Source organism: Periophthalmus magnuspinnatus, chromosome 8 (assembly GCF_009829125.3).
Source record: "Periophthalmus magnuspinnatus isolate fPerMag1 chromosome 8, fPerMag1.2.pri, whole genome shotgun sequence".
Lineage (NCBI taxonomy): Eukaryota > Metazoa > Chordata > Actinopteri > Gobiiformes > Gobiidae > Periophthalmus > Periophthalmus magnuspinnatus.
The window spans coordinates 27,627,979-27,653,857 of NC_047133.1; the positions used below are offsets into that span (position 1 = coordinate 27,627,979).

The 25,879-nt window shown below is 38.4% G+C and overlaps 4 protein-coding genes and 1 long non-coding RNA gene across 5 annotated transcripts; 3 read left to right on the forward strand and 2 right to left on the reverse strand.

Annotated features, from left to right (window-relative positions):
- Positions 1–2,772: 2,772 nt before the first annotated feature.
- LOC117374884 (deoxyhypusine synthase-like) lies at positions 2,773–6,599 on the forward strand. Its single transcript, XM_055223848.1, has 10 exons — positions 2,773–3,097; positions 3,395–3,591; positions 3,680–3,844; positions 4,420–4,541; positions 4,826–4,922; positions 4,987–5,073; positions 5,187–5,292; positions 5,632–5,735; positions 5,974–6,099; positions 6,411–6,599. The coding sequence occupies exons 2-10, from the start codon at positions 3,400–3,402 to the stop codon at positions 6,492–6,494; spliced, it is 1,083 nt and encodes a 360-aa protein (XP_055079823.1). The 5' UTR covers positions 2,773–3,097; positions 3,395–3,399; the 3' UTR covers positions 6,495–6,599.
- Positions 6,600–7,222: 623 nt separating this feature from the next.
- On the forward strand, positions 7,223–11,575 carry fbxw9 (F-box and WD repeat domain containing 9). The gene is made up of 7 exons (XM_033971702.2): positions 7,223–7,735; positions 7,808–7,949; positions 8,729–9,650; positions 9,736–9,884; positions 10,534–10,737; positions 10,810–10,875; positions 10,939–11,575. Exons 1-7 carry the CDS (start codon positions 7,668–7,670, stop codon positions 11,011–11,013), a joined length of 1,626 nt encoding a protein of 541 aa, XP_033827593.1. The 5' UTR covers positions 7,223–7,667; the 3' UTR covers positions 11,014–11,575.
- A 177-nt stretch (positions 11,576–11,752) lies between these two features.
- LOC117375120 (guanine nucleotide-binding protein G(I)/G(S)/G(O) subunit gamma-7-like) lies at positions 11,753–12,302 on the reverse strand. The gene is made up of 2 exons (XM_033971380.2): positions 11,969–12,302; positions 11,753–11,878 (listed from the first exon to the last, which is right to left on the reverse strand). Exons 1-2 carry the CDS (start codon positions 12,059–12,061, stop codon positions 11,753–11,755), a joined length of 219 nt encoding a protein of 72 aa, XP_033827271.1. The 5' UTR covers positions 12,062–12,302.
- A 303-nt stretch (positions 12,303–12,605) lies between these two features.
- On the forward strand, positions 12,606–15,744 carry dhps (deoxyhypusine synthase). The gene is made up of 10 exons (XM_055223537.1): positions 12,606–12,710; positions 12,983–13,179; positions 13,476–13,622; positions 13,713–13,834; positions 13,920–14,016; positions 14,086–14,172; positions 14,880–14,985; positions 15,100–15,203; positions 15,284–15,409; positions 15,595–15,744. Exons 2-10 carry the CDS (start codon positions 12,985–12,987, stop codon positions 15,688–15,690), a joined length of 1,080 nt encoding a protein of 359 aa, XP_055079512.1. The 5' UTR covers positions 12,606–12,710; positions 12,983–12,984; the 3' UTR covers positions 15,691–15,744.
- Positions 15,745–21,817: 6,073 nt separating this feature from the next.
- LOC129456446 (uncharacterized) lies at positions 21,818–24,206 on the reverse strand. The gene is made up of 2 exons (XR_008648769.1): positions 23,896–24,206; positions 21,818–23,798 (listed from the first exon to the last, which is right to left on the reverse strand). It is a non-coding gene; the product is annotated as an uncharacterized LOC129456446 (long non-coding RNA).
- Between the last annotated feature and the right edge of the window lie 1,673 nt (positions 24,207–25,879).

A 25,879-nucleotide genomic window follows, 5' to 3' on the forward strand; every position in this document is an offset into this window, starting at 1 on the left:
GTTTTGTTTGTCCAATATAACACTTACTGCAGTCTTCACTACACTGGATGGAGTAGACCACATTGCTTGGTTTGAACCATTTTTTTTTTCAATTCAATTTTATTTATAAAGCACATTTAAAATACAACTTAAGCTGCCCAAAGTGCCTCACACAAACAACAATAAACAAAAAGAGATATACATAAAATATGATACATAGGCAATAAAACAATAAAACACCAAGATATTCTGCTTAGCTAGAACCAAATGCCTGGGAAAGGAAGTGGTTTTTTAGTCTGGTCTTAGACTGCACTACAGAGTGAGAGGATCTGACAGGCAGAGGGCGGCTGTTCCATAGTGTGGGCACTGCCTCAGAAAAGGCTCTGTCTCTTCTGGTTTTGAGCCTGGCCCTGGGCACAGCCAGCAGGAGCTGGTCACCTGATCTCAGGGCTCTGGGTGGAGTATAGGGCTTCAGTAGGTCCCTCAAATAATGAGAACCCATAGAGTGCAGACATTTAAACACAATCAGTAGCATTTTGAATTTCACCTGATATGAAATAGGGAGCAAGTGCAGGTTGCACAACACAGGCGTGACGTGGTCTCGTCTCTAAGTTTTTGCAAGCTGATGAACTGCAGTGTTCTGGACATTTTGTAAGCGCTGCAGGGAGCCCTGGCCCAGCTCAAGATACAAACTATTACAATAACGCACGTGCGGCGTTACAAATGCATGGAATCTGCCTGTGTGTGTGTGGTGGTGGTGGTGGGGGGCTCCTTTGGCAAGGAGCCTCAACTGAAAGAAGCTGGACTAAGGGCTAATGTCCTTGTCCAGTTTGAACACAGAATCCACAATCACCTCAAGATTCCTCACTGCAATAAGAAGTCAGAGGACTAATCACACTGTCGTGCCCAAGCACGTTTGTAGGTTTGAAATAGACCGGAATTTCATGCTGTTACACCTGGACCTAGCCTACAAACAGAAACTGTAAACAATAGGTGTGTTAGTTTCAGTGTTACTAGCTCCAACCTTCAGATAGATTACTATGGATCATACTGGGGGATTACACAGTTATCTATTTGGAGGTAAATAAACACCTTAGCATTTAGATAATTTTACAACATGTCCTCTGTAATGGATAGCAGGGATTTTTGGTGTTAAATCCATATGAAGTTAAAAACATAATAATAACAACTTTTTGATGTCCCCTGCAGTTGCCTTAAAAGCTCTTAGACTCCCTTTAAATTTCTTCAGTTTTTTATCATAGTGAAGCCATAAATTAACTCCTATTGAGTTCATATTTTATCCCAGCCCTTTTTAGTCTGAGGAACCTGGTTCCCCCGCTCAGGTACACAAAGCTAGCCAACTAACTTTTTCAAAATTGGCAGCTGGATTAGTTGGTGATGGCCCTTACGTTACCTGGTACCTTCCCCCCTTAATAGAATATGCGGGGCTGGGAAACATGGGTGGACATGCTGGTTTAATATTTAATTAAGTTGGGTTAACTTAATCCTTTTCATTGTCTGTAATGCACATACAAGTTTAAATCAGCAAATATGAAAGAGTGAAAAATATGTTAAGGCCATATGTGCATTGCATATATTGCTTACTATGCTATACTATAATCACACAGATAGGCTGGGTCTCAGGAGGATATTACCAAGAAAAAGGCTGTTAGTATGGATATTAGTTAGGGATAGGCTACACAGTTTGATAGCTTTTTAGTTAATGCTGGAAAACCTTGTGTTTTGTTTCAAAAGTCTTTCAGCCAAAACATGTTATTCTACCAGCTTGCCTCACAAGTTGGACACTGCCAAAAGCATGAACACATATACACATAATAGCTGTATTGTATTGTACCCATTCAGATGTGCAGTTCTTTTGTTTTAAGTTGTTACTAAATTAGACAATATAAATTAACATTAGAAGTTTTGATGATGAGCTGTTGCAAGTTGGGGTAATAGTACTGTGCTATTATGATTTTATACTAATAATAATTTGGTAGTCTTGTTATTTCATGTTTGTAACTGATAATGACAGCCTGATGTTATGTTATTGATGATTTGTATGACATTTGGAGCCAATAAATACAAATGTAGGAGTTCTTGTTATATTTGAGAGGTAAGCATTCTTACAATGCCCGTTTTTTCTTAAAATTTGTGAAATACAAGATTGTGTCGAGTAGAGATACTGCATGAGTGCGCTGGAGCTTTAGTGCAATGTAGTGAAAAGTACGGGCAAAGCAGTCCTGATGCAAAGCACACCAGCAAAGCAAAACTGTCGAGCAAGAGAGCTGCTCTAAGCATCTGAGTTATGGTGTTAGCTTAAGCAGCAGTCTGGCTCTGCTCCAAAAGTGAGGAGGGGGGGGCTGTCCTGGTATAGGGGGCTCTGCAGTGATGAGGGGAATCTGACTCCACTACAACATTTTCACAAGTCTAATGATCACATTAGCAAACAAAATTAACTAATCACAAATTAATTAAATAATATAAGCAGCATGTGTACACAATAACATAAATTGTTTTATAATAACATGTCATAATCCCATTTCTAAGAGAATGTATTATGCTTCATTGTCATGATTTGGTATAGTTGAGATAACCTGTTTGTGGAACAGTAAACAATGTGCTCAAAAGTCACTGTATAGGTAGACTTTAGTTTATAGTGGGACAGAGCTGTGTAGATCCACCCCTAGTAGGCAGTACTTGCACCTCAGCGGCCAACCCACTTTCTCTGTCCCTGCCCACATAAGCACTTGTACGTAATCTTGCATGTGTTTACACTGCCTACAGTGATGAGTGAGTAGTTTTCAGAAAGACTGCATTCGTCCTTTACCGTGCATGATGCACCCCTCTGCAGTGGATTAAGTCATCAGTCAGGGATGCCCCTTTCTTCTCCTGGCTGTAGAAAAACCCTGCATGATGCTACACCGTTGCTTTTCATTCCATGTTAAGTTACTCTCTATCCAGTAGCTAAAAGAGGGAAAGGTAGCAGGTTGGATTAGTTGTACGCATTGAGCTCATTAACTATTAAACGTAGCTTGGTAAGAGTGGATCCGTTGGGACCTGACAGTACATCGAGAGGAAGCAAACTTCACACATCCTCTGTCAGCAAAGTGTCCAGGTAATATTACTGCTCCTTTATCTGTGAGGCTGCAGCACATCTGCAGTGGGATGCTAAACTAAAGACAAGTTTGTGTGGATTTTAAAGAGCTTTTGATGAGTGGAGCTATTGGATAACTGCTAGACTCACTGTCACTTAATGCCGCTGGTTGTCCGGAGTAAGTTCGAAAGGTGACTCTTTAAAAGCTAATGCGAAGTAATCAGAGTCAAATAGAGCTGAGAGACACTTGGGTGTGAATGTGCATCAGTCTCCTTTGTGACATACAATATCTAACTGAGCTCATATCTGATGTTTCAGACAAAATGGCACACAAGGATCACCCCATGCTTGGAGAGCTATACCGCGAGTGTGACCCTGTCCCAGAGGAGACCCCTCAAATCAGAGGCTACGACTTTAACCTGGGAGTGGACCACAAAGCCCTGCTCCAGTCCTACTACAACACAGGCTTCCAGGCCACTCACTTTGGCCTGGCAGTCAATGAGATCAACAACATGGTGAGATGTTTTAAACTGTGAATTATATTTTGATGTATAATATGCTACTTTGTTACCTACATCCTATATTCAAAACTTCTATACACAGATAAAGAAAAGGAAGGAGCCTGTGAAGAGAGAGAATGGACTAGTAGAAGAAGACCCCTCAACCTGCCCCTGTCTGAGTAGCTGCACTATCTTCCTGAGCTACACCTCCAACCTGATCAGCAGTGGCATCAGAGAGACCATCCGCTACCTCGTACAGCACCGAATGGTACTTAAATACTCACCAATAATACATGTACCAATAAAAAGCAAAACTTTGATGATAATTTAGTGTCTGTATAGTATCTTAGGTTGTGCATAGTTACCCCATTGTTACTACTAACCAGTATAGCTGGTGTTGTTATTTTAAAAGTACACACATATATCTTTCACTATTTTTCTACCATTATGGTAACTATTACTTAACTAAAACTACTAATAAAACTACTTCTATTACTATTTCTGCTTGCAGTGACACTGTCAGCCACCCCTACCCTTTACTACGCTTACAATATTCACTATTACTACATGACTTGACTATAAAACACAAAGTGCATTTCATATCTTAAGTGAATTAGGACAAATATTGACCTCTTACCTCTACTAGTGTTGAGCAAATTGATACCAAAATATAAACCTTTTGATACAAGAGAAGTATAGAATACCAGGTATCTGTCTGCCACTGTCCTTTAAACATTTTGTTTTTAATTTCCTTTGTTTCTGTTCTTTTATTGTTAGATAATTATTTGATACAGTATATTGGAACCTTTTCCCTGTTGCAGTCTATTTAACATCTCTGTACAGGTGGACGTGCTAGTTACCACAGCTGGAGGAATCGAAGAAGATCTTATCAAATGTTTGGGCCCAGTTTACCTCGGAGATTTCAAAATGTCTGGTAAAGAACTCTACAAGAAAGGCTTGAACAGGTCAGGACATAGAATTTACAAACAATAAATAAACCCACCTGCCATGCCTTACTTTTGAGCTTCTTTTAATGGTACTCAAGGTTCTTTGCCATTTTAGACTTTTTATTTTAATCAGATACATTTCAATTGTGCTATTCAAGATCTGTTCTGTGCCAGGTTTAGATCTATTTTAGACCCCTATAAGATCTGTTTTAGTGCCAGACCACCTGGTGGTACTTAGGAGACAAATATTTCATAAGGTGTTGCTTGGTGTGAAAAGTTTCAGGGCTGCTCTTTCATCACAGGACAGGCAACACCCTGATGTTGGATGACAACTATAAAAAATTTGACAAGTGGATCATGCCAATACTAGAGCAAATGCTAACAGAACAAAGCACTCAGGTCAGTGCATATATACTAATGTAACACACAAATAAGAGGCTACAGTCTGTTCTTTTTCAATCAGGGCATTCACTGGACACCGTCCAAGATGATTCATCGCTTTGGTAAAGAAATTGACAACCCTGAGTCCGTGTACTACTGGGCCTATAAGGTAAACTAAGCACATGAGTTTTTTATTGAACTGAGAATTGTCTTTTTAATTGAATTTTGGCAGTTGGCGTCCTCTTGTGGTGTAAAAATGTACCAGACTCTTTAATGTTTCAGAACAATATCCCAGTGTTCAGTCCTGCGCTGACTGATGGGGCTCTAGGAGATATGTTCTATCTCTTTTCAAGAAAGAGACCAGGTCTGGTTTTGGACATTATTGAAGGTAATTGGGTGGCTTTTTTTTTTTTTTTTTTTTTTTTTTTAAATCTATAGCAGTATCTCAATCTTTAGTCAGAAAATTTGCCTAAATGTCACATATTTAAGAGGATAAATAATCTTCATCTAAATTAAACTCTCTTAATTTCAGGCTTTTTCAGTATGATGATATATATATATATATATATATATATATATATATATATATATATATATATATATATATATATATATATATATATATATATATATATATATATATATATATATATATATATATATATATATATAAATAAATCTATGAACTGCCCAAATCACAGTGTTATGTTTTGACTCATGGTGTCAGACATTACAAGACTTCTGGACATGGTGAAAGCCTGCAACAGCTCAGGGATGATAGCTCTTGGAGGAGGAGTAGCTAAACATCATGTCCTAAATGCTAATGCATGGGTAAGGTCATAATCATTACATTGCTTTTGTCAAAGTACTTCTAGGCCTATATTAGTCCATTACACTGCTCTCTCTTTTATAATAAGCCTACAATTAAAAATACTGACTTATTAGTGTGAACAGAAGCATGTTATGGTTCATAAAAAGATGCTCTGAATAAAGTGCATTACACAGTGCACACTGCACAATGCCTCATCCTGTAGTAGCCTTTACACAGACAGAGTTGTGTGTGTTGTAGAGAGATGGAGCAGACTATGCCGTTTATGTGAACACAGCACATGAGTTTGACGGCTGTGATTCAGGGGCATCGCCTGAAGAGGCTGTGTCCTGGGGAAAAATCAGCTGCCACGCCAAACCAGTCAAGGTATTTTCACAACTTTCTACAGAATAGCCTAAACTGAGCAAACAGCACATTTATGCATGGTGCTTCAGAGAGTGCTCTTAGGATACAGGCTGTCAGACCTATAGGCTCAATTGTGTCATGATTCAACTGACTTCAGCATTACTTAAATGAAGTTCTGCTGAGGGAGGAACCTGATGGCAGCACTGCACTCTGAACTTGAGCTTCCACATTAAAACAGCTTTTATAGACTATACATTTGTACTGTACTTTTATTTTATTTCTTCTTATATTTATATTACCACCAGTTGACAATGTCCTTCTAAACTTTTCAGGTTTGTGGAGATGCTACCATAATCTTCCCTTTATTAGTGGCAGAAACATTTGCAGTTCAGGACAGGCTGAAGAATACAACTTGAATAAAGTCCACAGTCGTATCTAAAAACTAAAAGGGCATTTAAAGTTCATAAATAAATGACTGGAGTGTACATTCATTATGAGAATAAACACATTTTTGCAAGTGATTTGGTTGATCATGTCCAAATAACACATTCTGTAGGCTATAGTTTATCGCAAACACAAACAGCCAAGCAAAGTAATCTAAGGGAATGTAGTCAACTAAGTTGGCTACATTCATTTTTTGTCATTGCTTTGCGTTGGTATAGCTCAGAAAATACCTTTACTTTATCCACAGTAACAGCATTGGGAGTACTACAAGTAGAAACAGAGCGAGATATAGGCTAGAGGAAGTGACTTGAAATTATGCCCCGGACAACTACGCATTCGTAGTTTAATTATTCCCGTTTAAGAAAGGTTGTGGTCAGATCTTTTTTGCACAACAGAACAACTGCGAAAATGAAATAGGTTAATTGATGGTTGAACTGCGATGTTCATGGCTGGTTCCAATCCACGGTGGATTGAAAACTAAACATCTTTTGGCTGTAGAACTTGCACCCCGTCGTGGCTGAATAAAGCCACTTGAGTTGACACTTTGTACAGCCCCTTTGTGCCCCTGTGTAATTTACTGCTACCGCTAGGAAGGAATACCTAATTAAAAGTGCTACTATGACACAGGAATGGACACTGACCAACACCGCTGGTAACTGGAATAATCAGCATAACTGACGTTACCCAGTGACGTACGTGCGTATAGCGGAAGTGTGCGAAGTCCGCTTATGAATGACAGTTTCAGCTTCTGTTTTACTGTGACATGAGGTAGATTTAAAAAAACAAAACAAAACGTTAAGTTTATTATAACTTTAGTTTTAGTGTGGGGTTTTGAGGGGTAGGTGAGCTTGTTTCTGTGTTGTTATCATAGACTGTTATGTGCAAAGCTAAAGATAACAAACTGCTCTGTCTTTTCAAAGCTTAGCGTTTGAAAGCTTTCGTCTACGTATTTTATAGATTGTAGCTAATTCCAGGTGAGGATAGAAGGCAGCTTGCCCCTGCTCGAGAGCGGCGTGATCTACTTGAACCATTGAAACTGAAAGTGGCGAGCCAGATCTGTACGGGGATGACAACACAGTAGTAACGTTAATGCTTGATGTGAGTTAACAAATTTGTGGAGTCGGTGCCTTGTACATCTCTATGACATGGAAGGTGAAAAAGATGATAACCAGCTACACGAAGAGGGTTCTGTAAACACCAACTGTCTGGATGGGTAAGATAATATGTGTTAATTCATTTGGTCTATACATTATAATATAAACAATATTGTTTCATATTATTGTAGGGCTTTGTCAGATGAACACTCTTCAATAGATGCTAGTCCATCATCTTTGGGAGCTACAGGCTTGTTGTCGTTACCATGGGAAATGGTAACTCACATTGCCTCTCACCTCCCTGCTCAATGTGTCATCACTGTCCTGCCCAAGGTTGGTCTATTACTAGATAAGAAACTCTATGTATAAACTCAGAATCAGAGCATTATCATTTATTGTGTAATTAAACCCTTACTCCAATTTACTCCAAGAAAAAATTGGAAAAGGCAAATGTTCCAAAGAGATTAATTTCCCCTTCTTTAACTAGTTTGTTTACCATGACATTTCTTGACTGCTTATCTGCAGACATCCTCGGGAAGAGTCACTTGGTCTTGCTGTGACATGTCTTGCCTGAGTTACACATTCTGTTTATCAATTGCAAAGTACCTTGCATTGCCTCCCAAGTCAGTTCCTTCCAAATCAGTTCTTTCGAATCCAAGGCAAGTGTCCTGCCACAACCCAAACAGATGGATAATGGAACAGGCTTCAAAGAGATCCAGCAGTAGCAATGCCACATTTGCAAAAAAAATGCCTCGAATGTTTACAATTTAATTTTGTGGGGGCTAATGGGAGCATTGTATTTGTATTTTATATTAAAAAAAGTATTGCCTATTCATAACATTTTCTGTAAAATTACTGCAGCAAAAACATCTCTGTCCAAATTGTAGACAGAAAGTGATTCCTACTCCTGGTTCTGGGAGAATCATGGGGAAGACCTGACAGATTTCTTTTATTTTTTTTCCTTAAATGACAATTGCCAATGGGTATTTCTCGTAAATGACTCCCTGAAATATAATGTTGTGTTTTTTGAGGGGAACTTTTAAAAATAATAAAGTTTTTTATAATGTTTTATGTATATTATTACATGTACTTATTTCATTGTCTGTTTTCAGGTGTGTCATGCCTTAAGTAATGTGGGCAAAGACAATACTGCATGGCAAATCCGTGCACGTAGACTCACTGGCTCACGAGCAATCTTTCCTGTTGGGCCAAAGGAGGACTTTGATTGGCCTACAGCTTGTCTAGAGATGGAACAGTTGATTGCTCTTTGGATGAATCAAGCACATATTGTAGCCAAAAAAAGTCAAGAACAAGTAAATGAAGGAGAAAGACAGGTTGAGGAACAGGGCGCTGTCTTACAGGAAGGCATTGAAGTAGATGGGGTGGAGGGGGTTGGCGTGGAAGGACAGGAGGTGGCGTACGGGGTGGACGAAGGTTTGGAGGTAGCTCTGGAGGGCGCCAATGAAGAGATGCCAGAGAACCAACTTGACGAGGGAGCAGCTTTAATGAACGAGGAAAGAAATTTGGGACAAGATGAAGATATGAATAATCAGGAAAACATAGATCCGAGACTTTTAGGAAATGAACGACTTTTAGAAAGAGAGACTAAACCTGCTAGAAGTCCGAGCCCATCACCAGCTTTAGAATGCATCACTTTGCCATCAGATCACATCGCCCAAATTAACACTGTCCTCCTTGTGGGTGGTGAGGGGAAGTTCTGCGCTACCGGGTCCCGAGACTGGAATGTTCAATTGTGGAATTTGGAAGCGGGGCCCTCTGGAGCACTTGTGCACACTTTGGGAGGACAAGGTCATTTTAGTACTCATAAAGGCTGGGTGTGGTGTCTTGCTTCCCAAGGTCCCTTGTTGGCATCGGGAGGTTTTGACAGCACAGTGCGATTATGGGACCTCCCAACAGGTGGGGCAGAAAGAGGAACTATAAAGACAGATGCTCCTGTCCTCTGCCTGTCTTTTCAAGACAATATGTTACTGGCTGGGACATTTGACAGGAAGGTCACCATGTATGATCCCAGAGGTGAATATTAAACTGTGTTGGAAGTATTGTATAAAAATATAGTTTACCAAGACTGACTATTTTTTACATATTTTATTTTTACTAGTGGCTGAACCTCTGGTGAAAAGCCTTCATCTCCATGGTAATGCAGTAATGTGTCTTGCTGCTGATGACAGGTACATCATTTCGGGGAGTAAAGACTGCACTGTGGCTGTTTATGACTGCAGGGTCGGAAAAGGCTTAAAGAAAATTAGGGTAAATGCACAGACACAACACACACAAGTTTCATTCAACTTTTGGTATCCAAATTTTATTTTATTTTTCTTTTACAGTTCTGAGCTAGTTTAGGTTTTATATTTACCTAAACTATTGAAATCAACAAACTTTAGATTTTTCTGTTTAATTTTCATTCATATAGAGTGGTAATAATTAAAATAAAATCACAGTCAGAGTTACCTTGGAACTTTGATTCAATATGGCTGACTTCCTGTTCATCACAGGGCAGTACGTCAATTCATTTTTAGGCTTGTCTCTATCAGTTTATGCAAATGTTTGCCTGTCTCCTTTCCCATAGGAGTCCACTTCTAGGCAACGCTCATGAGACACTATATTTTTTTTTTTAATTGATCATTTATACACCCCCATGTGAGGCTTTTTGGGTATGTTCATGCGATCATTTTGTTGGGGGGGAAAAAGCAAAACAAAGAATGCCTCTTGCTAGTAACAGCCAATAATACAGCCAATAATAATGATACTGATAAATAAGTATATATATAGTATCTCGTACTATGACAATGTACATTTTCATTATACAGTTATTACTATTAAATGTAAAACTAATACCTTTAAAACTGTAAGCCTCTATAGTGACTTCGTTATTGACCGTCTTTATCTCAATGTCCAGCTAAAAACGTACCCACTTTCCATGAGCTACAGTGGCAGTGAGGTGTGGGCTGGAGACAACAAAGGCATGCTCCACACCTTTTCTATGCAAGCAGGGGTTTTAAAACCTCTTTCTCAGTTTGATGTGGGGCACACAGCTATGGTCACTGGAATCCACAGATCACCCGGAAGCCTTTACACCTGCTCAGTGGACAGAACAGTGAAGGTGATTGGTGCATTTTAATATTGTTTTCTTGTGGTCTTTTTGTTGTACTTAGATTTTAATGTGATTTTGCAGGTTCACATACCATGTTCACCACCAAGAACACTGTGCACATTGCAACAACAGACTGGAGTAAATGGGGTTAGTAAAGCTTTCAAACTTTGCTTCATTAAAACATGATTAATAATATTTTTTTCTGACCAGTTGAGTGTGGAGGCCGGAGTCCTTGCTGTTGCCTCAGGAGAAACCTGTATAGAAGTTTGGCGGCCCAGAAAATGACAGCAGTATAAAGCGGGTCAAATGTTTAGTATTTTCTGGTATGATGAAGCTGAAAAAGAAATCAGCCCAGTACCTGAGATATAAAAGTATAGACAATATTTATGTTTGTAGCCATTTCAAATCATATATTTTGGGGGAAAATAATCAAAATCCTCCATACATATCAGCCCAAAATTATCGACAAAGCTTAATGGCCATCGGTTGCTCTAGATTTTAAAAAATCGGTGTAGGCATCAGCCATGAAAGAACCCATATCGGTCAATCTCTACTGCATTTCTTCCTAGAAAAGTTTCATCCTTTTTCAACTGTCACAAAATAACCTAACCATCTAACAACAACACTAGATGCATACTAAAATGTTGTTCATTCTTGTATACAAATAGCTTTATGTCACTTTGCTATGTGTGATTTAATAACCAAAAAGTTCAGTGGTAGTAGAAGTTGGTTCAGACTTATTGTGCTTTGAATAAAAATCAGCTCTTGCAGTGTGTATCAATACTTTTATGTTTGAATATGAATTTTGTTTATAAATTATTAAAAAAAGAATAAAAGGATAGAATTGAAATATAATGTGTTGTCGGTACTAACAACATTATTACTACAATGTTTACTTAAAAAAATTGCTGGTTTCAATGCTTGGTATCACTGTTGCATATGTAGAAATAATACTAACTAACTAACGTCGTGTCCAACACAAGCTACAAAAAATACAGGTTCAATATTTAGTAAAAATGAACTGTTACAGCAACACACAGGACTTCTTGTCTTTGAATGGATTCATTGAAGAGTTGATTCCAGTCAACAAAGGATCACAGCGCTTGTGCTCCTGACAATACTGGACCAGGTCTACTGCTGTCAGTGAGATCTGATAATGAAAACCATTATATAGGAAATGCACTTCTGATATTGTAATTTATATTAAAATGCAGAAATGGAGATAGATTGTTTCTCTTACCTTCAGTCTTTCCATTCCTGCTTCAATCCTGAGTTGGTGGATCAACTTTTGTGCTTGTACAACTGAATTATTGCTGGAAGCCTTCCCGGACATCTCTTGGATTGAATAGTCTGAAGGACAAAGCTGTAAAAGACTTCTCCTGTACGCGTATTATTCCTCCTTCGCAGAAAGAATTGTGTGTTGGTTAAGTTTCTGAATTTCCCTTTTAACCTGTGTGGTCTTTTTGTTCACAGCTGGGGCAACTTCAAAACCCCACTATAGAAAGGTCATATGATAGTTCCGAAAATGTCATACAACATCACAGATCATTTCAGAAGCACCATGCTGCAAAATACAAAGTGGTGAAATGTAATGCAGACAAGCCAAACAAACAGACAAGCAGACAAAGGGTAAATATAGAGTGCGCCATTTATAAAGCGTCAGTAATAATAAATATATCTCCATATTCTGACGTGTGATTTTTATTTTAAATAAACCGCCTTTAGATAAATTGTCAATAAACGCAGTCCGCTGCACCATATCATTGTCCAGGGGCAGTGCTGTTCTTGCAGCCATGTGCTCTCAACTATTCTTGGGTGTAGAAGAAGAAACATTTCCGCTAGTGGGAGGGGCCAAGCAACATGCCGACTGCTGTCAACCGGACAGTTTTGTTTACGTCTGTGTAATGTTTAGTGCTTTTTTGTGTCCAGAAATCTAGTGTCTAACCTTTCGTCTCTGCTACGGCAACTCAATTCAGGGATAAGTATGTTTTATATTCGCTTTTATGAGCTATTGTTTGCCTAACACCCGATCTGAACCTAAAGCAAAACCTCCCTAGCTAGATTTTCAGACAGCATGGGTGGCTTACATAAAAATCTCTGGGTACCTCTCCTGTGTCAGAGGCTATGCACTTGTGAAAAGGCAGTCGGATAATCCAGAACAATAGTTTTACTGTCGTCATTCAGTTTGTAAATTCATATTATTTCAGTACTGTCATATATTGCACACTTGTGTTTCTTTATTTTTGTGGATAAGAGATGGCAGATCAGGCTCCCTCTGTGGCTATGGAGGCTGTCCTCAAACCCAGTTGTGAACTGCCAGAGGACATGTTAAAAATCCGAGGGTATGATTTTAACCAGGGAGTGGATCTTCAGGCTGTGCTCAAGTCATACCTCACTACTGGCTTCCAGGCAAGCAGTTTGGGCCTTGCCATCCAAGAGATCAACAACATGGTGAGAAGTAACAACTGCCAAAGGTGTTGAAATTAGCTAAATTTCAGCTGTTACAACATTGTCAAAAAACAGGTTGAATGGCATTTTTTGAGAGCTGCCAAACAAGTTTGTAATAATAATGTTGTCATAAATTATAGTTATCTAGTTCTATTGTCAGATCTTCATTTGGCTTGTTTATTTATGCTAGATTTTATTATTACACCACCACACACATTTTTTGCACGTGTATTTACAGATTATTTTGAAGTCTGACAGAAGCCATTATATTTTGTGGCTTGTTTCTCACTATTTTACAGATAGAAAAGCGCCTGGAGCCAAATGATGAAAATGAGTCTGACACAAATTCTAGCAAGTTGGGATGCACCATCTTCCTGGGCTACACATCCAATCTTATTAGCTCTGGAGTTAGGGAGAGCATTCGCTACCTTGCAGAGCATAAAATGGTAAATTGTAAATTATATTGTCGTTATGATTCATTGATTATGATGATAGCAATGTGTATATGGTGTGTGCAATTTACGTTCCTGTGCTAGGTTGATGTCATTGTTACCACAGCTGGGGGTGTAGAGGAAGACCTAATAAAGTGCTTGGCTCACACATACCTTGGTGACTTCAGTCTGTCTGGGAAAGATCTTCGTCAGAGAGGCATTAACAGGTAGGTTTTAGGGTATGCTTCATACTAGATTTTTGAGTTCCATTTTATTTATTTTTTTCCCGTTTTTCCCTTTTACTGAATTCAGAATAGGAAATCTATTAGTTCCAAATGATAACTACTGCAAATTTGAAGATTGGCTCATACCCATCCTAGATCAAATGTTATTGGAACAAAACACAGAGGTGAGAGCATAGATTAAAGACACAAAAACAGATAAAGCAGATCTAGAAAATGTGCTTTCTTTATTTCAGGGCACACGTTGGACACCCTCAAAGATGATTCATCGTCTTGGAAAGGAGATCAATAATCCTGACTCTGTTTATTACTGGGCATATAAGGTGAGTACTATTTTGCGTATATATATATATATATATATATATATATATATATATGTATATATATATGTATATATATATGTATATATGTGTGTATATATATATATGTGTATGTATATATGTGTATATATATGTGTGTATATATATATATGTGTATATATATATGTGTGTGTATATATGTATATATGTGTATATATGTATATATGTGTGTAGATGTATATATATATATATGTATATATATATGTGTGTATATATGTATATATATATGTATATATATATGTGTATATATATGTGTATATGTATATATATATATGTGTGTGTGTGTGTGTGTGTGTGTATATATATATATATATATATATATATATATATATATATATTAGTATAATATAATCACTTCAGACCACACACCTTGCTCACCACCTGCTCACACTACAGGTCCATTATATCCAAGTCAGTTATATCCTGTCAGTTCTGATAGATCTGATAGATAAACCAATCCCTGGTATAAACTGTTTATTTTTCTATTGTGTAGGTATATTGCCTTCCTCTTTTGTTTTGTGATTCTTGCTGTACTCAAAAAAAATTCTAACAACTTGTTGTGTAGTCATTAATAAATTATTCTGACATATAAATATAAATAAATGCATACATTTTACTTGCAATATGGCAGTATGATCATCTTGACTGAATAATACTGTTTTTTCTGTCAGAATGATATTCCAGTGTTCAGCCCAGCATTGACTGATGGCTCTCTGGGGGATATGATCTACTTTCACTCTTTTAAAAACCCTGGCCTTATACTGGACATAGTAGAAGGTAAACAGCTTTTGTCCATATACCAAGAAAATTATTGTTTGTTTTTTGTGATAAGGCCATTACGGAATTAATTAAAACCATTTGAATGATAATTTGTGTTGTTTTTTTTTACAGATATTCGCAGAATGAACAGCCAGGCTGTATTTGCTAAAAAAACAGGAATGATCATTCTTGGTGGTGGACTAGTCAAGCATCACATAGCTAATGCTAACCTTATGGTAATTAGGCTTGATTACTTTGTATCAGATGTGTAAAATGTCAATATTATATATTTTTTCTTTTTGTTTGTGCCATGTAGAGAAACGGGGCAGATTTTTCTGTGTACGTGAACACAGGACAGGAGTTTGATGGTTCAGACTCTGGGGCAAGACCTGATGAAGCTGTATCTTGGGGCAAGATTAGAACAGATGCAAAGCCAGTCAAGGTAAAAACAAAAACATCAAAATTAACATTAAAATAAACAACGGCATGAAAACTGTTAATCTATAAAACCAGTACTAGCCCAATGTTTGTGCAGTTCAAATCTGTGGCCTCAAGATGGCAGTGTGTGAATAGGATTTCTTCCTTATTAGAAATGGGATCACATGACAAATGCTGTTTATTTTCTAGGTGTATGCAGACGCCTCTTTGGTATTCCCTTTGATTGTGGCCCAGACATTTGCTTTACATGCCGACAGACTGACCACAAGCAAGAAAACAGATTAAACCTATAGCTTACCTCACCAGGTCAGAAACAGACTGTAGTATAATCAAATATTTTTCTTTTATATATCTGTTTGTTTGGGGGTTTTTTCAAAGGAAATTACACTTTTATTTGTGGGCTTATTGTATCCATTTGGTAATTAACCTATGAATTAAGGCTTGTGGATCCAAGTGTAATGTTTAATTTGATGAGAATGATCCAAAATGGTTAATGATAATATATATATATATATATATATATATATATATATATATATATATATATATATATATATATATATAAAAAATACAGGACAACTGCTGCATGATGGCCATTTTAGCGCAACATAATTACAATACAAATACTAAAAAGCATGCTGGATCATGTACCTTATTCTATAGCAGTCTTACAATAATACATTTGAGTTATTTTATTCATTGTGAATGTATACATGCAGTAACAGCACTTTACCTGGGGTGTTTTCATATTTTAAAATTATTGTGTTTAATTCAGATTTGCCTTATAAACCCCAAACAAATATACTAGTCTTGAAAGTAGTCTTGAAAGTATGCATAAACGTAATAAAAGTGCTCTCAACAAAGATGAAATTGCTGTTTTTCCACTTTTATGCTGTCAGCACAGTGTACCACGAAAACATTAATGATTAAAACATTTACCTTCAAACTGCTGTGGAATGTTTGTTTTAATTAGTGCCCTTGTGTTACGCTCACAATTTGTAAAGTTACTTTTTAAATCAAATACTGCAATATGGTACAAAGTCTTTCATCTGTGTTGCTATTAGACAACATTTACTTAAGTTGGAGGGTACCCATGCTTCCTGTTATTGGATTCAAAACCTGTTTCTGGTTGTGTTCTGTCAGGGTTGTGACTTTGGTAGCAAAAGCCACATTTTATGTTCATATAAAAAAAAAAAAAGTAGGATAAGGTCTTAAAACCTCAGTCACACACCAGCTAGGCGTTGGTGTGCAGGGACAGGCATGAAAAGGCCACATTTTCTATTGGCAGAGACGTAGTGTTTACATATGGTTTGACAGATTGATGTTCATTCTATAGTACTTTGTTTGTTTTGTACTTTATTTATTACAGCAAAAGGAGACGGCCCAAAAAGAAAGCTTGAGGTGTGTGTAGGATGAGCCACAGTCACGCTACCATAATATTGTGTAGCGTCTGCACAGAGCCAACAGTGATTGCCCCCCGCCCCCCTTCACCAGTTTGGAACAATCAGTACTTTGTGCGATGTGCTGGGCCACTGCAGTCATAATGGCAATTATCGTTTTTCCTTTCGGCTAGATGGGCCATTTTTTTACAGTTAGAACCAAGAGCCAGACAGACAGACGGGAGTGCTGACCTGCTCCACAGCTGCAGGGTGGAGTGGACTTGCAGGGAAATTACAAACTGGCAAGGATTTGAAGGTTGTCTATTTGCATATAACATAATTATTTCGGTATTATTGTAGATGAGGTTAGTGAAATAATTATTGTATAAATATCTATCCTACTGCATTTAGTATATCTGTAAGTTAATCTAATACCTTGTTGTATTGATGAGCAATAACATACTGTTCATCTATTGATGTTTTAATAGATATAAGTCTGTTGTTGTTTACTGTTATGTATAATTGCATACTTATAATAGTCCATTCCTACAGCACTATGAATTCATTGAGCTGACAGTTAAATTGTCAAAGTTCAAATAGCTGTATATTCCATAAGATACAGGAACTATCACAAGAACTCTATCCTACTGCACTGCTCTTATCATCACTTCTGTTTGCCTGTTTGGTTGTTATAGGAACTCATGGGCTTTTGACGCCATTGGTCAAATACCTGATGAGGTAGTGGCAGCCAGGTGAGAGTCCAACTGCGTGGGTGTGAAAAAAAAAAAAAAAAGACAGGAAGTTTGCCGAGCGGGGCAGAAAGATAAACAGTTTAGATACAAGGGAAGACAATGGGGCAATAAATGTTGGGACACTAATTTAATATGCCTACAAAACAGTAGTAGAGGAGAGTTGAGTACTTGAGGACTTAGCATTAGTGCATTGTGTATTGTACTTTTACCTAGGCTCCCCGCTGCTTTCCAGAAACAGGAAGTCTGTTGAACTTACTTGTGACGCAACCGGCTGAGACTGATGACAGTTTGCACCACAGTTACCATAGCAACTGTGGGGCATGGACTAACATCCGGACTGCAGCCCTTATCAAAAGTTTCTGTTTGATGCTGGTCACTATGGGAGATGTTCAGTCACACTGAAAACTATACCAAATGGATCTTTGTTCATTTGTATAGGTTATGCGACAATAATTAGAGAAATTGTGTAATTTGTCCTGTACAAAAAAAAAAAAAAAAAAAAATGTTTCACTTAAGTGTTGTTGTCCTGAATATTTCCAATGGAGTATTTTATCTCAAAGAAATTCAATATTTGAATTTTAAGTAATAGCTGAACACAGACATTAGCAAATAACCCAGTAATTTCTATAAAAATTAACTAGTTCTGCAGAATTTCCTGGATGTAATCCTCACATTGTGACTTTACAGCAATCATTGTATTCCAGTGATGAAAGCCAAACAAATCTACACATCATGCCCCCTTTGTTGCTCTTTCCTGTTTACATTATAATACCCACAAACCCATTCAGATGGAAGGTCGACACAATTTTTTATTAGGTTTGAGTGTAATTATTTGATTGTGACTTATAAAGCAAGAAGACACTGACAAGAAAATACTTTAGCTTCTTTATTGAATTTATTTTTTATACACATTTGTTTAGTTTTCAGATTTCTACACATAATATCACATATAAGAAAACAAACAGCAGATTCATTTAATTACACATGCAAAACATAATAAATATTCAGAAATACTTCCTTAATTACCGTTTGGCTTTTAAGTGAATTAACAGCTTTTCAAATGCTTCCTTTAGTTTATAAATACTTGTAGTTCATATTTTATTTTATTTTTTTCTCACGTTTCCTATACAGTTCACAAAAAGAACTTGAGGAAATATATAATTGGAAAAAATAACACATTCTATGGTAAGCAAAATAACCACAGCCACAACATCAAAGCTACATTCTGACACTACTGCATGTCTTTTGTGCACACATCAATACATCTATTGTACATATCAGCCAGTACTATATAAGCAAAGCTATCAGAGTGGTCTTAAATAGAAATGAGACCAGTCCCCTGTTCCTGCTGAACTGAGCCAGCCAACGTCACACACTGATTATCAGCACAGCAGGCACAGGAGACCAGCCCAGCGAGGGACATACACACACACACAAACACACAGACACACAGACCCCCCCTCCCCCCACACACACGCAAATCAAAAGGTAGAAACACACCATACTGCCACTGTGAGACCCGGGCAGCTGTAGATACAAATGACGACATGTCACTCGCTCATTGCCTTTCCACACTAATGAGAGCCCTGACATTTAACAGACACTGGTCACACGCTTTCAGCTAATTCACCACATTACTGGCTCTCATGAGAAACTCCCCTCCAACTGTATACCTGCTGCACTCCCGCTGACCAATAGGCCATCTTTGAACCTCTCTGCAAGCTTCACCTCATGCTGTTATATTGGATGTAATTAATAAAAAAAGAATATATGACAAGATTTTCTGTTAAAGGTTTGTATCCACATTGTATAAAATTGGCACCTAATCCTTTTGTTTTATGTATTACCTTCCCCCAGTGACCTTTACTGCCCCCTGTAGACTGCAGCCCTGTGGCGGCAGAACTTAACCACTGTGAACATGGCCGACATTCACTGTTCACATGTGAGCTAAGTCCTGAGGCCGCACAGCCAGCTCAGGAGCAGTTGCACACAATGACAAGAAAGTTTTTTTTTTTTTTAAATATAAATATATAAGCTGAAATTTTCATGTCAGCCATTGGAAATCCCTGGCAATGTGATTTAGTTATGGAGTGTCAAAAATCACTCTGCCAGGAATTCCCCTGGCCAACAGAAATATACAAATGAATCCAAATTACTTTTTTGATAAAAGGTTGCACTACAAAGATGTATAAAATCTTACTGTTTAGTATGTTTAGTCATTTTGGTTTAGTGCTTTTCAAAAGATAATATGTGTATGTTTGAGGTGGCAGTTATGTTAATGCATTTCCGTATGCTGCTCGTCTGTGCATTTGACGTTTACAAGTCAAAGTGAAGCCGTTCTCATAGCTGTGTGTGTATACTGTATGTGCGTGTTCTTGTCAACTCCCAGACTTCCTGTGGCCTCTTATAAAAATAGCTTTTCAATGACAGAATGGAGAATTAGGTTAGAAGGAAATGACCAGTCAAGTGGCACTCCCTTGAAAGACGCTGTCCTGCCTCTGCCCCTTTATATGTGCCTCTATGTGGAGTGCACCGAGCTGTGTTTCCTCTGCCATAATCTGCCAAATCTGAATTTCATGTGTAAAAGGTCTAATAGGAGGCAAACGGTATGTCTGATAATACTGTAGTTATAGCAAGTCCATTCACTGTGCACCTTGGGGCAAATAATTTCCTCAAGTACTGTTTGATACTACTTGTCAAGACAGGAAACATTATCAAGGATGTTCCAATGCCCTCAATCAGACTCCCGTTTATATTTTAAGCAGTGTGAGCATTCTGCCATAGGTATGAGTCAGTAAGACACTTTTGGGGAAGTCCAGGGTCTAAATAGGTTTGACCTGGTTGTCTGCCATTACTGTGTTCCCTGAATGTATGTTTCAACAAAATGAGAGCAATAAGATACACTGTTGAATTAGATAGAAACTGAAAATATACAAATACAAATCTATTACTGTGCTAATAAGACTATTTATTTAGCACAGAATCAGTAGAGTAGGCAGGGGGGACAAAGGGATCGATTGTTCGAGATCCAGGCTGTAAGGAGCGCAGAATTGGACCCTTCCTATTAATTAATATTAGAGGAGGGCCCAGGTGAAGCATTTTGCCCCCAGACCCCCCCAAATGTTGAGTTGAGTGGCCTGACGCAAATATATAATGCCTTGTAATCTATAGGTTCATCCAATAACAGTAAATTGAACTGTATGCATCTAAAACTTAATCTTTACTTGTGTAACATTACATAACATTAATTATAAAATTTGTATTTTTATTACCAATGCTGAGCTGTAACTACTGTATATTTTTTCTGTGTTGTATACTTTCTGGGTGCATTGAACATATATAAGTTTATACCTTCAAAAGGGAGAGTATCTTATTTTTGTTTAGGAAATCTATCGTCTAATGCAGACTAGTAAATAAGGGTTTAGCACACTTGCCATCAACAGGACCAAATTCTTATTAGAACTAATTAGCGTAGGAGCAGTAACGGTAATATTTTTTTCTTCTTTAATTACCTTTTATTTTTATGATATGGTTGTTTTTATATACGTCATGCACCCCAGTTATCAGATCATGTGACACGCGCACATGTAGTCTCGCTTAGTGATGGTGCCTTCGAAGAGGTCATTTAAGGTCTCACTTTCACCACACAGACGCCATGCTAATTCCTGTCAAACTCAAACTCTCCTCTTTTGGTCTAAACCGCCCTTTTATCTGGCACAGGCTCATCTCGTGTGTTATTTTCTCAGTCTTTTCATCTTTTCCATCACTTCTCTGTCCCTCCTTCTCTCCCTCCTTTTCTCCGCTTTCCCCTCGTTCGAACCCGCAGCCGTTAATGCCTATGAGCTCATTCCTTCCCATTCCCCCTGTAATAAATGTATTCTGCTTTTGACATGTGCTGCCAAACACCCCAATGCCAAAACTCAAAAAAGGGATCTCGAGAAGGCTTCCACACTTTTAGATTTGGAGCGATACATTTGAACATTTGAGTCTGAACTTGAAGTCAAAGTGGCATTTTCAAAGGTTGCACATTCTCATAAAGGACGGCTATGTGTTGTGCCTCACTCATGCCAGGGCATTTATGCAGATTCCCAGCAGATAAAACTTTGGTCAACTCAAAATGTTTCCATACTGTCTTCATGGGTTCCACTTAGTTCAGGGGTAATTTTGTTGGTTTTAAATGACTGTACTCTTGGCATGTATAGCTAGGATTACACTTAAAATGGAGAAAAAACAGCATATGGAGATGTGGGTGTAGACGAGCCACAGATTTTTTTTTTCGGACTGTGTTCTTGAGCCTGTCCAGGACTGACTTTGTCGTTTACACAAGGGCACACGGTTAAGTGGAAAAGCCTCTGTTGAGACAGCTGGATCTTGACCTCTTGTTTTTCAACACATCTCATCCCTCTCCCCTTTCCTATGCTCACTCAAAATATACAAACCACAATATGAACTTCAATTCCTATCAATGAACAAATACAATTATGATATCAGGTAGTCTCACTGTTTCATACACAAAAATACACACCATCTGACATTTGCACCACAGGCCTGCTAACCACTGTGTGGAAACAGCAATGAGGATGACCCCAGCACTCGCTCACTTCACTACACTGCTGTGAACTTCAACCATATCAAGACTTTTACAGTGGGCAATTTGTTTTTACATGCATGTGAAAGCAGGGTAATTAGTAGCAATGGCAAGCAGTGGTATATAACAATTATATCTTAATTTCCAGTGCAAAAATAACTCATTTGTTATCAAATATGCTTTTCTATCATTTACACCAGATTTACAATTGCACGTAAAAAAGGAAAAAAGAAAAATGTAAAAAGTGACACAATATTCAAGCTGAAACGATTTATGGGAAAAATGTTAAGATTAATAGTAGCCAGCCTTTCTTCATTTGGACTATTAAAATTACAAAAAATATAAGCCTCATTTACATGCTGCCGGTTAAACCACAGATTGTTGACCTTGTTCACCTTACACACAGCACCACGCCCTATCAGTGGCCGCTTACGCCAGACACTGAGCGTCTGGCTACGAGTGACTAAAAACTGTATTTGTTTCATGTTGCGTGCGAGGGTGTAATTATCACTCCGGCTGTGACATTCAATGACATTCAGCGGATTTCTTCTATGTTGTTATATTTTCTCAAGATTAAAACTAAACATGTTGAATCTGTGTACTGTGTTTGGGACAGAAGAAAAATAATTCCCAGGTATGGATTTTTAAAGTTAAATAGTGTTGTAAAGGGGAAGCGCCCAGCCCAAGCTCTTGGTTGATCCCTTCAGCCCAGTGTAACTCTATCCCATAAGCCTGACTCGTTGCCAAACAGCCTCACCACCAGTACCACTAGCCGCCCTGTACTTATCCTGTGCTGTGCTGCTGCCACTGCACCACATGCACACATGATGTACACAAACCACACACTTTTATTCCACTACGCCAGGCTTTCCGATGCCTGAGTCTATACATCTGAGGGCACACCCACCCCAACCAGCCTGCCACCCCACCAAAGTTCTACGAACCAAACTCTCTACTCACTCTCATTGCCACAACTTGTTACAGTGTAATTAAAGAAAGAATAAATTCTACCTTTCCCCTATGTCCTCAGGGGCTTAATTCGCTGTACACTCTTCTACTGTCATTCTTTTAAGTCTGTAATGACAATTTATGCTCAAACTGGTCTTCATAAGTACTTCTATAAGTAAATCAAGACAGAGAAATAGACAGGAAGAGATTGTGAGCCACCTCTGCACTGGAGTGGCTAAACTACAGTAGTCCATGGATTCCCTTCCTTTCATGGAGGTTTGGGAGCTTGCAGACTTACAGGGCCCCTGAACAATGAGAGGAATGTATGAGTGGCTCCGGCCTCACGTCAACCACTACCATTACGTCCCTCCAACCAAAGTTTTGACAACTTTTATGATCTTTTTTGTTGTTGCTACTAACACACAAATAAGAAGTGTTCAAAAGTCACACAGAATCACACAAGTAATTCAGAGTGGATATGTGTAATCCCCAATGTCAACTGGACAGACAGACAGGCAGACAGAAATTAAGCCTTCCCATTCAACTGAACTATTTACGTCTGACCTTTGTAACAGAGCTGCTCCATAGTGGCAGACCTTAGGCGTAATCCCAGCACCGGAGCGTTACTGTACATTTGTGCAGCAGGCACGCACATGACTTAGTTCACTGTAGTCAACATCTGTCTTGATCAGCAGGTTGTAGATCTGGACTAGGTGTGGACTGTCTCTGCAAAACAACAGTAAAGAAAAGTTGAGGCAGCCCGAATAACCAGGTAATAAAGCCCTAAAAGAGAATAGTAGTAGTTGTAAGAAATAGATCTTACCTGAAGTTACAACTCTTCAAATCTCCTCTTCTTCATATTCCCAGACAAGATTAAAACTTCACTTTTGTCCCGTCAATCTCCTATTGTTTACTCGTGTCTCCCGCTCTTTGTCCTGGTTGTGAGAGGTGCGTCCCGGTGCGGTGCTGCAGACAGAAGTGTGTGTGAACGTCTCACATCCAGACGGGGTTGAGAGTTACTGAGTGGGCGGGACCAAAACCGCGCAGGGAATTCCTTTATGACGCCAGCCTGAAGAGGAGCCCTCCCCTGTCTCTCCTCTTCTCCCCTTCTCTCCCTTTTTCTCTCTCGCTCTCTCTCTCTGATGCCTGGTGTTCCTGCTGCTTAGTCCTGGGCGCTAGAACACAGGAAAGGGGGCAGGGGGATAATTGGCCACACAGCTGCTAATAAACGAGTCAATGGCAGACAGGCAGGAAGAGAAGGTAATGTGTAGTCAAGTGGACAAAGGCACTGATATGGTTTGTTAAAATGCCTTGTACAACATGTGAAAGGCAAGGTTACACTGCCCCGGCTAGAGACAGGCAATGACAAAGTTCATTGTAACTAGTGTCAGGTTGCAAGAAGGTGAAACTTTGCTTTATGTAGAATTTGAAGTTCTGACCCCTGTTCATTCAGTGCGGTCCACTAAATAAAAATGTTGCATACTAAAGGTCCCTTTGAAATTGAAACAATGGATAATATATTGGAGAAAATGTACGTGATGGAAAAAATTGCCTTTTATTTGAGATTGAAGCTGGTGATGGACAAAGATAGATGAAATTGCAATTACAAAGCTCACTCCAAAGTGTAGACTACTAATGTTCGAAGAACTCCACAGATTGTGTATTCTGTTTTTATGATAGTTTGTATGATTGAAACCTAGTTAAAGCATAAATAAAATGTAAAAAAAAAAGGTTGCATACTAGATTAAATTGTAAACAAACATTGGCTATAAATGGCTCTTGGACACAGCAGTTTTAATTGGCGTGCAACATTCTTTGTCTGACTTCATAGCAATGTTGTGTTTGCATAGACTGTATCCTTGTCCAAGTGTGACTGTTTGAGTCCAAGTTTGCTATTTATTTGCACCTGTCTGTCTCAGGACCCCCACCCCCCTACAGCAGGACGGTAATATGAGCTTCTGAGAGAAGGGCTATTAGAGACTTTATGACTTCCCCTTTCTTTTCCAAAGCCTCTGGGTGTGTTTGAGCGCTGACGACCACAGGCAGCCACGCCCCTCAGCGCGAGAACGTCACACATTCCACACGTACACACAGAGCGGTCTCTAGGCAACTCCGTCCTCCTGTAATGTCTGCTGCCAGGAAGACACATAACACACTGTTTATCCTCACATGGGATAATGTTTGGTTTGTGGACTTCGGTTCTTATTTTGTCTTCATAGGGGATTTACAGTTTGCATGACAGTTAAATAAAGTGTCGTGATAATCAAGTTACATGATGATTACCTAAACTTTGTAATTGTTAGCAGACTCTCGAGATGAATACAGTTCAGTTATGATTACCAGGGATAGCAATTTGTCAATTTCAATTTTAATCAACCCAAAATCACAGGGTTGTCAGAGTGAAAAACGGTGGTTGATATAAACTGAAAACAAAAGGTTTTCATTTCCATCCTGTGGTGAGGCGTGCCGTGCAAACTCCCCTTAGTTTTGCCTCCCAAAGATGCTCATTAGCATAGCCACACGCAACATCAGTGTGGTAATGATGAATGTGATCCACTATTGAGGCACTGATTGTCATATTTTCTTTAGATTATAATTAACTTTAATTTAATGTTTTTGTTTTCTTATTTATTCTAGGCATACATACATAGTCCTTTATTGTTTAGTACTAGTATTTGTCAGTGTCTTCTTTGTTGGTGTAATGTCTTCTTTTGGGTTTGACTGGCTAGTCATGGAATTCATATGCAACATTTTGAGCAGTTTTTTTTTTTCCATTCAAAAGACATAATATTAAATCGTTTATCTCT